This window comes from Sus scrofa, chromosome 14 (assembly GCF_000003025.6).
Source record: "Sus scrofa isolate TJ Tabasco breed Duroc chromosome 14, Sscrofa11.1, whole genome shotgun sequence".
NCBI lineage: Eukaryota > Metazoa > Chordata > Mammalia > Artiodactyla > Suidae > Sus > Sus scrofa.
The window spans coordinates 135,067,246-135,080,229 of record NC_010456.5 but is presented as its reverse complement, the minus strand read 5'-3'; the positions used below and the strand labels follow the sequence as shown (position 1 = coordinate 135,080,229).

The 12,984-nt window shown below is 44.6% G+C and overlaps 1 protein-coding gene across 3 annotated transcripts in view; it reads right to left on the bottom strand.

Moving 5' to 3' along the window:
* Window positions 1-12,984, bottom strand: part of EDRF1 (erythroid differentiation regulatory factor 1) — a 43,471-nt gene that overhangs the window by 5,323 nt on the left and 25,164 nt on the right. For all 3 annotated transcript variants that reach the window (XM_005671561.3, XM_003359396.4, XM_003133222.4), the window contains 6 exons: window positions 11,345-11,568; window positions 8,898-9,056; window positions 8,567-8,716; window positions 6,363-6,516; window positions 4,905-5,020; window positions 3,090-3,241 (listed from right to left, as the gene is read on the bottom strand). In XM_005671561.3, the coding sequence (XP_005671618.1) occupies window positions 3,090-3,241; window positions 4,905-5,020; window positions 6,363-6,516; window positions 8,567-8,716; window positions 8,898-9,056; window positions 11,345-11,568 (955 nt within the window). The remainder of the gene's footprint in view (window positions 1-3,089; window positions 3,242-4,904; window positions 5,021-6,362; window positions 6,517-8,566; window positions 8,717-8,897; window positions 9,057-11,344; window positions 11,569-12,984) is intronic.

Here is a 12,984-nt window from a genome sequence, read left to right as displayed (position 1 = left end):
TTCTAGAAAATGTTAAAGCAGAAGACGACAAACAGAAAACAGCTATAGCAAGATGACAGATTTAAATCTAAATACATCAATAATCACACTAAACGTGACTGGTCTAAAGACACCAATGATAAGGATGGATTAAAAAGGCAAGACTCAAATCATATGCCATCTGTAAGAAACTCACATTAAATTTAAAAAACAAATGGCTTAGGTTGAAAACAAAAGATGGAAAAAGACATTAACCAAAAGAAAGCTGAGTAGCTATATTAATATCAAAAATGGACATTATACAATACAGGGGTCAATTCTCTAGAATATAACAATCCCAAATATGTATGTACCTAACAGAGCCTCAAAACACACAAAACACAAGTGGAACTGAAAGAAGAAACGGACGAATCCACACAACAGTCACTGGAGACCTCAACACAATTCTCTCAGTAACGGACAGAAGAAGCAGACAGAAAGTCGGTGTGAATACAAGAGAGCTCAACAACACTCTGAACCACCTTAACCTGACATTTACACAACACTCTCGGCCAAACAGTAGGATACCCATATTTTTCAAATATGTGGAACACCTGCCAAGGCAAACCACATTCTTGGTCATAAAACAAATCTAAACAAACGTGAAACAAATCATACAAAGCACATAACAGAATGGTCTCAGCACATAAGAGAATTAAACTAGCAATCAATAACAAATATATCCAGAAAGTCTCAATATTCATAAATTAAACAGCATGTGTCTAAATAACACAGGGATGAAAGAGGAAGTCTTGGGGATTAAAAAATTATTTTGAATTGAATGAAAAAGAAAATACATCAAAATTTGTGAGAGGAGTTCCCCTCATGGCGCAGTGGTTAACGAATCCGACTAGGAACCATGAGGTTGTGGGTTCGGTTCCTGGCCTTGCTCAGTGGGTTAAGGATCTGGCGTTGCCGTGAGCTGTGGTGTAGGTTGCAGATGCGGCTCGGATACTGCGTTGGTGTGGCTCTGGCATAGGCTGGCAGCTGCAGCTCCGATTGGACCCCTAGCCTGGGAACCTCCATATGCCGCAGGGGTGGCCCAAAAAATGGCAAAAAAAAAAAGACAAAAAAAAAAATTGTGAGATAGAGCAAAAGCAGGGCTATACAGCAAAAGCAGGGCTTAGAAGAAAATTTATAGTGGCATGGGCTTGCTTATATTTAAAAGGAAAAAAGATCTCAAATTAGTAATCTAGGCTTCCACTTTAAGAAACTAGAAAAAGAGGAGGTTAAACTCAAAATAAACAAAAGCAAGGAAATACATAGCAAGTGCAGATACTGATGATACTGAATACCAAAAACAATGAGGGGAAAACCCACTAAACCAAAAGCTGGTTCTCTGAAAAGATCATTTATTGATAAACTTCTAAATGGAACAAAAGGAGAGAAGATAAAACTTTCCAATATCAGGAATGAGAGAAGGACTATCACTAAAAACTCCTTCAGACATTAAAAGGCTAATAAGGGGATATTGTGACCCTATATATTCAGTCCAGATGAAACAGACTTCCACTCAAGAAGAAAAAGACAATTTGAATTAATATTATATCTACGAAATGAAACTGAACTCGCTGTTAAAACTCTTCATGAAGCCATTAAGGTGGTTTCACCAGGACTTCCCGTCGTGGCTCAGCAGGTTAAAAACCTGACATAGTGTCCACGAGGAAGCAGGGTTGATCCCTGGCCCTGCTCAGTGGATTAAAGATCTGGCATGGCCACAAATTGCAATGTAGGTCACAGATGCTGCTCGGAGCTGGCGATGCGTATCCAATTCTACTCCTAGCCCAGCAACTTCCCATATGCCCTGGGAGTGCCTTAGGAAAAAAAAAGATGGTTTAACTGGTAAATTCTAATCTTTCCAAAAAACAGGAGCGGGAACACTTGCCAATCAATTTAATGAGGTAAGCACCACTAGAACACCAAAACCAGATTAAACCATTACAAGAGAACTACAGGCCAAAATTCCTTATGAACAGACACAAAAATCCTTAACAGAAATGGAATGCAACAATACATAAAAGAACAACACATCACACCGAGATGGAGTTTCATCCCAGGAATTCAAAGCTGGTTTAACGTGCCAAAAAGTAAAGAAAAATTAATCCGCTATGTCAACAGATTAAAGATGGAAAATGATACGGTCATTTCATTGTGTACCGCAAAGGCATCTGACAGAATTAATGTAAGAGACCTCGACTAAGGGTTCAAGGGCAGGAGAGGGGTTCATTACGAAAAGGCGCAAGAGGCAACTTCCGGGGTGAGGGAACTGCTCCCCGTCATGACGCTGGCAGCAGACACCCATCTCTGCATCTGCCAGAGGCACCACAAAGAATGAATTTCACTGCATACCAGTCAAAACACACACAACTAGAGACAGAAATTATTTGTGCCTAGTTTCGTAAACTGGTAAAATACACATAGGATAACTGTATTAGGATAAATGATTTTCTTTTTCCTTTTTCTATCTTTCAAATTTTCTAACATGGCCAGATTGTACTTGCATTAAAAAAAAGAAAGGCATATTGTTTATATTATCTTCCTGATTTAGTACTTACTACCAGAATTTCATGCACCAAGCTAACAACTCTGGCAAAACCACCTAATTGCGTAAGATGATACAGGTGTATTTGCTGAGAAGCTCGCTGTTTTCTTCAGGAATTTCTTGGACTTTAGAGAGACTCTGGTGTTCTATACCTACTTTTTATGGTACACTTGGTCCTGCGTATCGAAACTGTGGTCTTCACTTCCTATTAAGGACAGTGATCAGCAGAGCTACAACAAACAGCCTTCACTCCAGGCCACTTATCTCTCAGGGAGGATATGACAACCAACAGGGTACTTGTCCTCAGGCAGCAGGATTTCTTGTTTCCATCATCTCAACACAGAGCAGGCCACCTGGGGAGGACTCTCACTCAATTTAACAATCACCAAAGAACACCGCTTACATTGCTGGGTTATCCACATAAAACCCAAGAAAAAAACACGGCCTGTGCTTCGACAGGGTCAGGGTAAGAAGTACATACGTAGGTGAGGTGCTTGGAAATACACTTCCACAACCATTTCAAGTTTACCTTGTTTTCTTCTTGGTTGAAGAGAGCAGCTTGACGGACTGGAGGAGGAGGAATGACAGGCGGGACTCGAATATACTCAGGAGCTTCAGGACTTCTTCTCGATTAAGACCAGGAGGAGACTCAGCAGCTGGAGGGGTCTCTTCGCTCTTAGGCTAAAAACAACACAAAGGCATTTCACCTAAGCCACCTGACAAGCACAGCTTCATACCCCGTGATAGAACCACGGTTTCTATAACGGAGCAAACTTTTGATGCAAAAACAAAACAAAAGCAAACTGGAGATAATTTCTTCCCAGGGGGCAGCCCAGCTGGCGGTGGTGGAGGCTGTGACAAGCCTCCTCCCTCCTTCCCCAGAGGACATTTTGATAGAATAAACCACTTGATAAAAGTGTCTCGGACCTAAAAGGTACTTATGGAGCTCCCATTGTGTTGCAGTGGTTAACCCGACGAGAAACCATGAGGTTGCAGGTTCGTTCAATCCCTGGCCTTGCTCAGTGGGTTAAGGATCCGGCACTGACGTGAGCTGTGGTGTAGGTTGAAGGCGTGGTTCGCATCCCACATTGCTGCGGCTCTGGCGTAGGCCAGCGGCTACAGCTCCGATTAGACCCCTAGCCTGGGAACCTCTGTATGCCGCAGGAGCAGCCCCAGAAAAGCCAAAAAGACAAAAAAACAAAGGCACTTATTTACAAGAAGTTAATCCGGAGTGAAAGAAAACCTCTGGACGTCCCAATATCAGATACTCGAGGAGCAAGATGGAAACAGGCGCCATCTGGTCTGAGAACCAGAGCCTGGAAAGTAACAGGCTAGAGTGTCCCAGGGACGCAGGGAAGCTCTCCAAAACAGCAGGAGGGGAGTTCCCTTCGTGGCTCAGCGGTTAATGAATCCGACTAGGAATCATGAGGTTGTGGGTTCAATCCCTGGCCTTGCTCAGTGGGTTAAGGATCCCGCGTTGCAGTGAGCTGTGGTGTAGGTTGCAGACATGGCTCAGATCTGGTGTGGCTGTGGCTGTGGTGTAGGCCAGCGGCTACAGCTCCAATTAGACCCCTAGCTGGGAACCTCCATATGCCAGAGGGTGTGGCCTTAGATAAGCCAAAAAAAAAAAAAACAGCAGGAGGCCGCATGGACACGGGCACACCTGGCAAAGAGCAAGGCCTTGGCCAGGAGCCTGCGTAAGCCCACGCACCGTGCAACTGCAGGCAGTGCAGTGGACATTGTAAAAGGAAGCAGAGGAGTTCCGGCTGTGGGTCAGTAGTTAACGAATCTGACCAGCATCCATGAGGACGAGGGTTTGACCCCTGGCCTAGCTCAGTGGATTGAAGATCTGGTGTTCTCATGAGCTGTGGTGTTGGTCGCAGACTCGGTTCAGATCTGGTGTTGCTGTGGCTGTGGTGTAGGCCGGTGGCTACAGCTCCGATGGACCTCTAGCCTGGGAACCTCCATATGCTGGGGGTGTGGCCCTAAAAAAGACAAATAAATAAATAAATAAATAAAAGTAGGCAGGAAACTTTTCTTTCAAAAACAAAAGCAAAACTTAACAGAGACTTACTTTATATTCCTAGGGCCTTACTAACCAAGATCTATGTGGCTTTTTAAAGAAAAAAAATTAAAATATAAAAGATATACCTGCAAATTAAAGAAGTTTTAATAATCCAAGAAAATATAATAAATCACTGTTCATGTGTTTTTACGCAGAGCATATATGTCTATTAGTACACACAATACATACATGCATCCCACATGCCTACTACATACATTCGTCATGCAGCATTTAGCTCAAGACACATAAAACACAATGCTAAATCTTTTCTCCAGTTACCTGGTCAAATTCCTCTAGAAGCTCCTTTCTGATGAGCTGGAATGCATGCTTAGTTCTCACCATTATGTCAAGAGCCCCAGAGAGTGTTTTTAATTTTCCGACGTTGCTATTCTGACCTAGAATGTCAAACACAGGGTGATCACTCCTTTAAACGGAAATCTAGAAACCCAGCCAACGCGGATGTACTTATGAAAATTCTGCTTTTCAAACGTCATGAGAATGCCAAGAAATCTTCTAAATCCAACTTTTTGTTTAGTAATTATTCCTAGAGAAAATAAGCCTAGACAAAGCCATAAGTAAATGTTTCCCTGCCTCACTAAACTTTGTTTTATACTCATAGTATTAAACATTTTTTTTGAAAGGGAAATGAGTCACACTTATCATCTTAGCAAATTTGTCCCAGTATCTTTTTTTTTTTTTTAAATAAAAAATGATGCTGTTCACTCTCAGGATTTCAAACATGGCAGAAAATTCAAAGATGCCAAGTGGAAAAGAAGATCACGCCAGCCCAACCCCAGAAGGAGCTACCGTTAATCCTGGGTGACCACCTCACACACTGCACTATGCACTACATACTGGCAAAGAAAGGTAAAAAGGTATTTTAAGTATTCCTAAAAACTGTTTTGAATAGGTGATACATTCCCAAAATGTACAGTACAGGTCCGCATGGCCTCACGGTGAAAGCCACCCGCCAGGCCTCCCCAGAGGCGACAAGGCCATCAGTTTCTTCTCCATCCTTCCAGAGACACCACAGAAACAGTCTTATGTGTGTTATTAAATTTATTTAATTTTACAGAAGAAACCAACTGAAATGAAACCAATGAATTGCTCTATTTCAAATAAAGGTTTCTTGTTTCTTCACCACACGAAGGATAAGTCTCATAAGCCCTCTCTGCAGACGCAGAGCAGGGAACAAGAGCGAGAGTAGATTCAGCAAGAAAAAAAAAAAGCCACTCAGCAGTGGAGACACTTACTCCCTGTCACGGAAAATGACATAATAATAAAAGGTCTCACTTTTACCCTCCTGCTCCCTCCCAATTCATCTTCAGGCTCTGCAGTTAAAGCCTGTTCTAGAACCACAGTCAAAAGCTGCAGTCTCAGTTCTCTGTTCGGCGGGACCAGCGAGGCCCCCACTCCATCACCACTGCTGCTCCGCTCCCATCCATTCAAGAGGACTTACATCTTGAATGGTCCAAACTGGCTGGTCACAAATTTTTTTGAAATAAGAAATCATAGGCTCTATTTCTGTATTTCTAGTCACTGAACATAATCGAATGCATTTCTCTAGGTTTTAAAAAGCATTTCAAAAAACATCCCTACCCCAAGTCATGAACGATGGGCAAATTAAAGAGAAACATTACTTACATCCGAGAGAGATCCACAGGGCTGCCTCAATCTAAGACAATCCAACACTAAGCCAATGCATACACATCTGAGAAATAAAAAAGCAAGACTTACTGGTCATCTGAAATTCTGCGAACGCTACTCTTTCTAACTGTACTCTAAGCAGTTCACACGGAGCGTCTTTCAGAAGCTGAAAAAGCTTCACAGCTTTGCTGTAGTGAAGATCGGCTAGCATCCGGTGCTGCTTCCTGAGATGCTCATCACCAACCTAGAACCAAACATAAACAAACCCTAAGGCTGGGCTTTCACAGTAACTACCTTTTTTTTTTTTTTTTTTTTTTTTTCCGGCCGTGCCTGTGGCATGCAGAAATTCCCAGGCCAGCGACTGAACCCCCACCATAGCAGCGACCTGAGCCACAGCAGTGACAGCGCTGGATCCTTACCGGCTGGGCCACATGGAATTCCTCAAGTCATTAAATGCTTTTTAAGTGTTTTGTTGTTCTTTAAGTCCTAAGAGATTTTAGCTCTTCCATTTACATCTTTTGTATTTTATGGGGCGGCGGGGGGTGGGGGGGTGGGGGGGTCCAACTCCATCCTTTTGTGTGTGGCGATCAAGCTGACCCAGCACTACTTGCTGAAAAGACAGTTCTCTCTCCCAGTGATTTATTTGCCTTGGAACTCTCCCAAGCTTGGTCTGGCTGTGAGGCTATTAGGCCACCTGGAAAACTTGGCTTTAGGCAGGGGCCCTCTGCTGGCAAGGGTTAAAGAGTCTAGGGCCAGCTCAAAGTGGCTGTCTCCAGATTAAGCTGGGCAGTGTGCTGAGGATGAGCACAACCCACAAGAAAACCCACACCCACGAGACTGCAGGTTGAGCTAAGAAGGAGAAAACAACAGAACAAGAAAAATCATCCCTGAGAAAACTATAAGCACAAGACTCTTGGCAGAAGCAAGGCACCCTCTCTGAAGGAAAGCACCCTCAACTCAGGCCTTGAATTATTCTTGGAAATAGGATGTGCGTCTGAGCACCAGGATTCACACACGAGACTGTTCATCTTATTATTTCTTTTTGTTTGTTTTTGTTTTTTGTCTTTTTGCTATTTCTTTGGGCCGATCCTCGAGGCATATGGAGGTTCCCAGGCTAGGGGTTGAATCGGAGCTGTAGCCACCGGCCTACACCAGAGCCACAGCAACGCGGGATCCGAGCCGCGTCTGCAACCTACACCACAGTTCACGGCAACGCCGGATTGTTAACCCACTAAGCAAGGGCAGGGACCGAACCCGCAACCTCATGGTTCCTAGTCGGATTCGTTAACCACTGCGCCACGACGGGAACTCCCCATCTTATTATTTCTAATGGCCTCAAACTACAACAATCCCAGAGTTCAGGAATTACAGAACAAATAAACAAACTGTGATATGCTCACTCAATGACTACTGCTGAGCTGAGATAACAAACAGCTCCATGCATCGCTGTGGAAGAATCCTCAAAACACGGTGTTAAGTAAAAGGCAATCAGCCATAGAAGAATACGTGCAGCAGGACTCGCTCTATAAAGCTCACAACCAGGTAAAATGCAAACATGCTGTTTACAACACAGGAAAGCTACCAACGTAACAGCCCAGAACTGCAGTTAATCTGGCCGAGACTCCACAGCGAGGGCACCCGGGGCTCCCTAAAGCACCCTTCACCTCAAGGTGAGGTATACAGGACGCCTTTGTTACTCTTTTAACTGTACATATGCTTCTCATACATTTTCTAGGTGCTTTGATATACATGCTCTATTTCACAAATAGAAATTTTTAAAAACGGGAGATGGATACTTTAAAATTACCATAGAACCACTGGTACAGAACTACAAAACCTAACTATATTTTTTAAAAATCCAGGCAAATATATAATTTTTCAAATTAAGACCCAATCATAGTAGGAAAAACACATGGCACGGGTGAGAGGGAAAAAATACCTACACTCCAAGTTTCTCTCAAGCAGCTGAAAGAATAGATGGCACTTCAAAGCTATACAGTTATATGTAAGCAAAGCACCAGAACATTTTTTTTTTTTCTTTTCCTTTTTGTCCTTTTAGGGCCTCACCCACAGCATACGAAGTTCCCAGGCTAGGGGTTGAACTGGCGCTGAGGCTGCCGGTCTACACCACAGCTCACAGCAACGCTGGATCCTTACCCACTGATCAAGGCCCAGGACTGAACCCGCGTCCTCATGGCTATTAGTCAGAGTCGTTACCGCGGAGCCACAATGGGAGTTCCCACCAGAACATCTTTTAAGGGCCTTGGCACTGAACCTGAACTGAATGGCAATACCTGATTCCTCAGACAACTGTGGTACATGGAGGCGAGCCTGTGATGGATGGTGGCAGCGCGGTACTGACAGAGAGGCTGTCGAGCAGACACCGAGTCCACGTCGCAGTATTTCAGGGACTTCATCATAGCCTCGCTGACTTCTTTTTCAATCTGTTTCATTTTTTAAGGGGGAGGAAAACAATGACAAGCCCATCATCTCACGTAAGACTTTTCAAAACATTCAAATACTGCTTGTCCAGGAAAAGACTCTAACAGATGCTCAGTTATCTGCTGCAGAACTAAGTAATAAGTAAGGTTAAGACTTCTTTCATAATCCAGCAATTATTCTTACCTGCTCTTGAGCTTTTCTAGATAACGGAGCATAATCTTGCTGTAGCGTTGCCATGGTAAAATAAGTAGTGGACAATTCCCAATTCACCGAATCCCAAACAGCTGGGTGTATGTCCCGTGTGCCCAAGGACCTAAGAGCTTTCAAATAGTAGTCGACAGCCTGCGAGGGAGAGAAGAGGACCGTTACGGCTCAGTTTCAATACAGGCTCACATGGCATGAAAGTTAAACACGCCTCACAACCACTCAGACATGAATTTTTGAGAGATATTATAAAAGGGAATCTACGGAGTTCCTATCATGGCTCGGTGGTTAACCACTCTGACTAGCATCCATGAGGACACAGGTTCAATCGCTGGCCTTGCTCGGTGGGTTAAGTATCCAGCACTGCCGTGAGCTGTGGTGCAGGCTGCAGATGGGGCTCAGATCCTATGTTGCTGTGGCTGTGGTGGAGGCTGGCAGCGGCCGCTCCGATGTGACCCCTAGCCTGGGAACCTCCATGTTCTTCGGGTGCAGCGCTAAAAAGCACAAAATAAATAAAAGGGGATTCTCTGAGAAAATACAGGAAGTGAAGAGAGTTAGTAAAGTGGACTCCACCCCACCCCCCATCTTCACCTTGAGTCTGTCATAAGCTCAACTGAGCGTTTTAGGATTTGTGTGAAGCATGAGGATGCACTTTCTTCCTTTGAGTGTTTTCTTTCTCCTGAAGATTATAGTTTATATAACTAGCAACAAATAATTTCACAAGTCTATGGATAAAAAACCTGCAGGGTTTGACTGTATAAAGAAGCAACCCTTCCCACCTCTGCCACCACCCTACTGAAACACATGGTCATTATATTTAAGCAAACAACCCCCCCCCTTTTTTTGGTCTTTTTAGGGCTGCACCCGCAGAATATGGAGGTTCCCAGGCTAGGCATCTAATCAGAGCTGTAGCTGCCAGTCTATACCACAGCTCATGGCAACGCCAGATCCTTAACCCACTGAAGGAGGCCAGGAATCAAACCTGCAACCTCATGGTTCCTAGTCAGATTCATTTCTGCTGTGCCACAACGGGAACTCCAAAAGTCGCTTTTTTTTAAAGTTCACCATGCAATGAACATTGCTCATTAACGTTAAGCAGTGGGCAGCGGCTCAGCCTCACAATCTGAGGTCCTGAGTTATTTCAACAACGTCAAAGTCCTCAATGGCATGAGTGCTCTTGTGTTCTTGAACCCTCTCCAACAACTGCACGCTACCGTTTGCCAAAACAGATTTACAGTTTGCTAAAGGAAACTCAATTTTAAAATTTCCTAAAACTTTGTATTTTGAAATTTTGCTTTCCTATTAACCCTTTCCTTATTTTACATGTATGACATTTTCTTCAAGGTTATCTGTCCTTTTCTCTACTGACATAGTTTATTTTCAATGATTCTTGATTATTCTTGATAGATTAAGGGTTTATTAACCTCTGATCTGTCATGTGTGCTATCCATATTTTTGCTAGATGGTGAACTGTTTTTCAATTGTGCTTTCTGATGTGCATTTAAAAAATATTATTTTTGTGCATTTAAATTTATCCATCTTGGAGTTCCTGTCGTGGCTTAGCAGAAATGAATCTGACTAGCACCCATGAGGATGCAGGTTCAATCCATGGCCTCCCTCAGTGGGTTACAGATCTGGCACCGTGAGCTGTGGTGTAGGCTGCAGATGCAGCCCAGATCTGGCATTACCGCGGCTGTGGCGTAGGCCGGCGGCTACAGCTGCAATTCAACCCCTAGCCTGGGAACCTCCATGTGCCTTGGGAGCAGCCCTAAAAAGACAAAAAAAAAAAAAAATCCATCATTTACTATGTGATTTTTGCTTACTGTGTTATGTAGAAAAAGTCCTTTCCTATCCTAGCAGATAAACGCCGACTGCATTTTCTTCTGAACTTTTATAGATTCACTCGTTTGTGTCACTGTCCATGTCACTTGTCCACGTCAGTCTTTACTGCACTGGACGTTTCCTCCGGCTATGCCGACGCGGTTTACTGAACAGTCATCTTTTCCCACCAATTCAGCCTGTCACCTTCAGGACCACCTTCTTAGTACTCTTAGGCCACTTTCTAAGTGTTTTAATGTTCTGTCTAGTCCTTTGCCATCACCGCAGGTTTTTTTTTTTTTTTTGCTTTTTAGGGCCGCATCTGCGGCGTATGGAGGTTCCTGGGCTAGGTGTCGAATTGGAGCTGCAGCCGCCAGCCTACACCACAGCCACAGCCACGCCGCATATTTAACCCACTGAGCAAGGCCAGGGATCAAACCTACAACCTCACGGTTCCTAGCTGGATTTATTTCCACTGCACCAAGACAGGAACTCCTTTCCTTTTTTTAACTGTATAAGCTTTACAACATTTCACTGGCACAACAGCAAACTGTAAATGACAGTCAAGTGTAAGCAGATGTGGTCCAGTGTGTGAGCAAGTGCATTACCTTATTGTAATACAAGCCTTCCTCGGGGGAAAATTCACGTTTAAAGTCCTCGGCCGCGCCACAGTGGGCCTGTGCACAGATGCGCATGAGCCGTCCCGTGTTGCACAGTAAAAGGGCAGCATTCGTGGCATCGTCAATCGACTCAAAGTTGTGAATCCCCTTTTCAAAACAAGAAAAGCTTTTTTTCCACAACTGTTGCTCTGCAGTAGACACACTTTTGCTCACTTTACAAAAAAAAAAAAAAAAGAAAGAAAGAAAGAAAACAATTGTGTAAGCAGTTATCAGCACAAACCCACCAGGGTCTCTGGATGAGCTGATGAGAGCAGCGTGGCAGCAGCAGGAGAGCCAGCCGCCTGGATCAGCTGCGGTGTGCTGTTCCCATCACACCCGCTGTGTGGGTGCGTCCCCCCCCCCACGCTCTCATTCATGCTGAGGCTCTAACCACAAATGCCAGCAGTTATGGTTAAATAGGTCATAAGGTGGGGCTCTGATCCAAATGACCAGTGGTCATTCGAGAGAGACATCAGGAACACGCAAAGTCCGGGGATGGGGGGACATGGCAAGAAAGCAGCCATCTGCAAGCCAGTCTCAGAGAAATCCAGCCTTGAGCTTCCAGCTCCAGAGTGTAAGAAAGAAACTGCTGTTGTTTAAACCGCCTCGTCTGTGACAGTTTACTGTGGCAGCCAAGCAGACTAATGTAACAGAGTCCTCTTCACTATTAACCAGCTGATGTGAAAGCAAGCACATAAACACCTGAGCACAGCACTATCTTATAAAGAAGCGACCAGGTTCCAGGGATCTCAGCTCACGCTCTGCGTTGCTGACTACTACCACTTTTCTTACTCCGTCACTGCCCTCCCCTCCAGAGGCACCTGAAAACACAGGGTCTTATACCTCGATTTAAAAAATTATACATGTGTAAAGAACAACATTTACCAAAAGCACATGTTCTTCCACCAGCAATGAACTGTGTACCCAGTGCCGCGTTCAGCTCAGACCCACAGGTTCACAAAAACGTATTCAATGTACCTGCCGCCTTGAGTTCTACCTCCGCCCCGTTTCTCCTGCCGTGTGAACAGCATTCGCCTTTTAGTCCATCCTCACGCCTTCAACCATCACCCTGTGAGTCCCAACCCATGCCTTGCTCACCCAGAGCTCGAAGCACCTACTTCTTTTTTTTTTTTTTTTTTTTTTTTGTCTTTTGCCATTTGTTGGGCCACTCCCGAGGCATATGGAGGTTCCCCGGCTAGGGGTCTAATCGGAGCAAGCTGTTGACGCCAGCCTACTCCAGAGCCACAACAACACGGTATCCGAGCCGCGTCTGCGACCTATACCACAGCTCACAGCAACGCCGGATCGTTAACCCACTGAGCAAGGGCAGGGATCGAACCCGCAATCTCATGGTCCCTAGTCGGATTCGTTAACCACTGCGCCACAACGGGAACTCCTCGAAGCACCTATTTCTAACTGACCATTCACTCACGTGTCCACTGGTATCGCAGACTCAACCTGGGCCCAGATGAATCCATCACTCTCTGCCTGCATCACTGAAGACCCCCCGCTGCTACACGAAACTGCACCTCTGGCTCCTTCCTAATGCTGCCTACTCCAGTCAGGACAGCCCGCCTTTCCCGTATCTG